Source organism: Apaloderma vittatum, unplaced genomic scaffold (assembly GCF_000703405.1).
Source record: "Apaloderma vittatum isolate BGI_N311 unplaced genomic scaffold, ASM70340v1 scaffold41976, whole genome shotgun sequence".
Lineage (NCBI taxonomy): Eukaryota > Metazoa > Chordata > Aves > Trogoniformes > Trogonidae > Apaloderma > Apaloderma vittatum.
The window spans coordinates 342-3,821 of record NW_009724125.1 but is presented as its reverse complement, the minus strand read 5'-3'; the positions used below and the strand labels follow the sequence as shown (position 1 = coordinate 3,821).

The window sequence follows — 3,480 nt, the reverse complement described above, 5'->3', positions numbered from 1 at the left end:
TCTTTCCAAAATACACTGATTATCGTTTTAAGGATAAGCTTGCTGAGCTTTGTCCCAGATACAGACTGGTCTTCAGGCTGGACTGGTTCCTAGCAGCAAACTGGCTGCAAGCACATTGTTGTCTCTTCCCTGTGCTGCGCTCTCATAAATAGCGTATCAAGTCTCAGTTTACTTATGTTTTCTATTTTCTGTTCAAAGGAAGATGCAAGCCTGCAGTCCCTTGTCCCTGCGGTCAGTGCTGCAAAGCAGGAGAAATGGGGACGTGAGAGACTCCAGCTCTACCCCTTCCCTTACCCGTGCCCTCCAGGCTCAGAAACACTCACTTGGAATAGACTCCTTTTCTGTAGTGCATGAAGTTACTCGTCACCTCAAACGCAAAGCTCACCGGGTTGTGCCTCCCCACAGCTTCCACCATGCCGTCCTCGTCATACTGCAAGAAGAGCACCCCAGGGTCATTTATCTCCGATGATGTCAGGATGCCCGGGCCAGCAGTCAGAGCGCAGGGGGGATGGCTAACCCCGGGCTTCTGCTCGCAGGCAAGGAAACAAGTGCTGCTTGCATCGAGAGACAAGAACCAAGACTCTTACAGCCTGGAGGTGGAAAGCAGGCAGGGACCGGTGCCTGTATTTTGATGAGAGCAGTTCACGGGTGCCAGCTCCAGCCAAGGGAGCCAGCAGCGCAGGAGAGGAGGAATGAGCGCACACGCCAGCACCTCACTCCTCCAACAAGAGCGAGCAGGCTGCAGCTCGTGTCGTGGAGCCTGGCGCGCCTCAGGGCACCCCAGCACCTTCCAGGTCAGGCCTGGCACAGACCCTGCAAGTTGGGAAATACAACCCTCAGGGCCTTACCTGCGTGATATTGATAACATCCTTGACAAACGCAACAGCCTTCTCTGGCTGGAACTTGCAGGTGCCGTTCTGTGCGGACAGAAAGGAACCAGCGTTAGAGCCTGCTCAGGACCCTGCTCTGCCGCTGCAGAAACGCGTCCGAGCTGCACTGGGAATACCTTGCCCCGGTACGGGTACGTGTCCTCCCCCATGAGCCCGTTGTTATACAATATGTATTCGAAGGCTTGGCTGGGCAGCCCCCTGCAAGACAAGACAGCCAGAACACACGTTATTTAGGATGGTGACGCTGTGGCTTCTGCAGAGTAAAGGCACCACCGTTCCTGCAGGGAAAGACAGCGCGCATCCCGGACCCTCTAAAGGCACAAACCCCAGTCCCCTCCCGCAATATCTCCACCTGGGACTCCAGGCCTAGCCTATCAGGCCGTTTGGCAAGATCCTACCCAGGCACGGGAAGACCTCACGCCCAGGGGTGCCAACACAGGAGCCCCGAAGGTGCAGAGGCAGCTTGCCCACCCAGCACCAGCTGTGCCAGTTCAGCTCTGCAATCTGGAAGGATCCTGACACTGGGGATTAAGGAAGATTGTCAATTGTGGAACATAAGATGCTCTCATTTCTATTCTTTATTACACTGGAAGGTGTTTTTCCATGACCTCTGCCCAGCCTGGCTGGGGTCCCCAGCTACACAGCATGCAGAGGACAAGGGACCCACATCTCCAGCAGCAACTGCTTCCCTGGCCACTTTCGGGGAGCGTTGTCTCACAGAGGGAAGAAAAGGAGAGTGTGATCAGGGAGTGCTCGCAAGAAAAGGGCCAAGGAGGAGTCACGAGAAAAACAAGAAGCACTAAGAGTGGTTTTGCTCAGCTCTCCAAGTGTTTTTCAAGGACCACTTATCTTAACAGAAGACTGAACAATTCTGAAAGCTTTATTTTCTGCCTTCTCTAGCAGTGCCAGTAGGAATTTACCAAAGGGGAAGCAGAGGTTTCTGTGGGTTCCTCAGAGCGCCACGAGATGCGCATGACCCATAAGCAGAGCAACAGACAAAACTCCTCTTGTTTTCCCTGAGCACATTAATGCCCAGCTCCGCAGCACCTATGACTGCAGTGTCAGAAGACACTGTAACACAACAAACAGCAGAAGAAAACCTCATAAACAGGGAGAACAACAGAGATCAAGAAATGCCAGAGATTTCTAACCTCTAGGGAGAGTGAAACTAGAATAAGCAAATCAAAACCAAAACCATTTTCCCTGACACATCTCCGGGAAACGCATTCCAAAATCTGGAAGGATCCTGACACCGAGGATTGAGGATGATTGTCAATTGTGGAACATAAGATGCTCTCATTTCTAGTCTTTATTACTTTATATTACTTACCCACTGCAGCCATGGTTGTTAAAAGCCTGGGCACAATCAACTAACTGTTGTTCCGCCTACGGAGAAGTTTTTTGAGTCAGTTTACATGCAAAACCTGCCTTCAGAATAAGTGAGACAAAAGGCGCCCGAGGAGCGATGGTTCTACCCGTGCAGTTGGATCTCCGTCCACCGTGAGCGGGAATCACCCAGCTGAAGGGCTTCAGTCCCAAGGAGGGCGATGAGGAAGGCAGGGAGCCAGCAGCCCAGGATGATTTGGCTGCAGGAGGCACTGCTCCTCACACCTGCCAGGACACTGTCCCACCCGCTTGAGTGCTAGCCAGGATCTCTTTCAAAGGTCAGGTTTGTTTTTAACACTTACACCCAACCCTCAGCTATTCCGATAAGTCACATAAGTGGCTACCATCTTTCTGGTTCATCAAGAACACAAATCCTCTGGGAGTTTAAAAATAAACAGTTTCACAATGTGCTGCAGCAAGCTGTTTTGCAGCAAGGAGCTCTGGCTGGCTGGCAGCACCAGACCAGGCTCTGGCTAACCGTGCTTGCTCTGGCCCCTCCGCTCTTGTCCTGCTCTGAAAAGGGCTCTGCCCAAGCCCGAGCAGCAGGACACCCCAAGAGGGGATGGCAGCAGGCACATCCCTGGGCGCAGAGAGCTCCCAGCCACGCTGCCTGGCATCTCCCCAGCAGTTTTGCTGCCAGACTCGGAACAAACAGCCCCACTGCAGCCCCGGCAGGTAACCAGAGGCAGGACTTGCTGTCAGTGCACAGGAAAGGAAAACCTCTTACCAGAGAGAGGAGCTTTCCCGTCGAAATAGCAATAGCAGACTCCAAACACCCCGTGGTGGAAAAAGTCCAGCAGCTCCCACAGGCGCCCTGTGTGAGGAACCAGAGAGGAACTGCTCCACAATATGCCGTGGGGTCACCAGCCTGCTCCAAACATCAGGACCGGGGCAGAAGGGCTCATGCCAAGAGTGCAGCATTTCCATGCCCTGCCAGCAGCTGGGCTTCGCCTTCTACTCATGCCCTGCCTGAAGGACCACAGCCTGCCCCACCCCAGCCACGGAGGGGCTCCAGCACTCCTCTTCCCATCGCAGTGCCCTGCCCACAGCAGTTAGTCCCTCACCTGGTTTTTCACAGGTGTCACGTAATTTCCCTTCTTCCTCCAGTCGATGGAATCGGGATACGGCCCGGAGCTGCGCACGAAGTTCCCTTTCGTGGCTGAGCAGTTCTGCAAGCAAGGCGGGAGAGCTGTGGCAAGCCGCC

At 53.9% G+C, this 3,480-nt stretch overlaps 1 protein-coding gene across 1 annotated transcript in view; it reads right to left on the bottom strand.

The window, feature by feature from the left end:
• CTSH (cathepsin H) overlaps positions 1–3,480 on the bottom strand; it is a gene marked incomplete at its 5' end in the record, with an annotated part of 5,493 nt that overhangs the window by 1,772 nt on the left and 241 nt on the right. The window contains 6 exons of the mRNA XM_009872360.1: positions 324–430; positions 849–917; positions 1,007–1,088; positions 2,221–2,276; positions 3,004–3,090; positions 3,341–3,445. Of these exons, the coding sequence (XP_009870662.1) occupies positions 324–430; positions 849–917; positions 1,007–1,088; positions 2,221–2,276; positions 3,004–3,090; positions 3,341–3,445 (506 nt within the window). The remainder of the gene's footprint in view (positions 1–323; positions 431–848; positions 918–1,006; positions 1,089–2,220; positions 2,277–3,003; positions 3,091–3,340; positions 3,446–3,480) is intronic.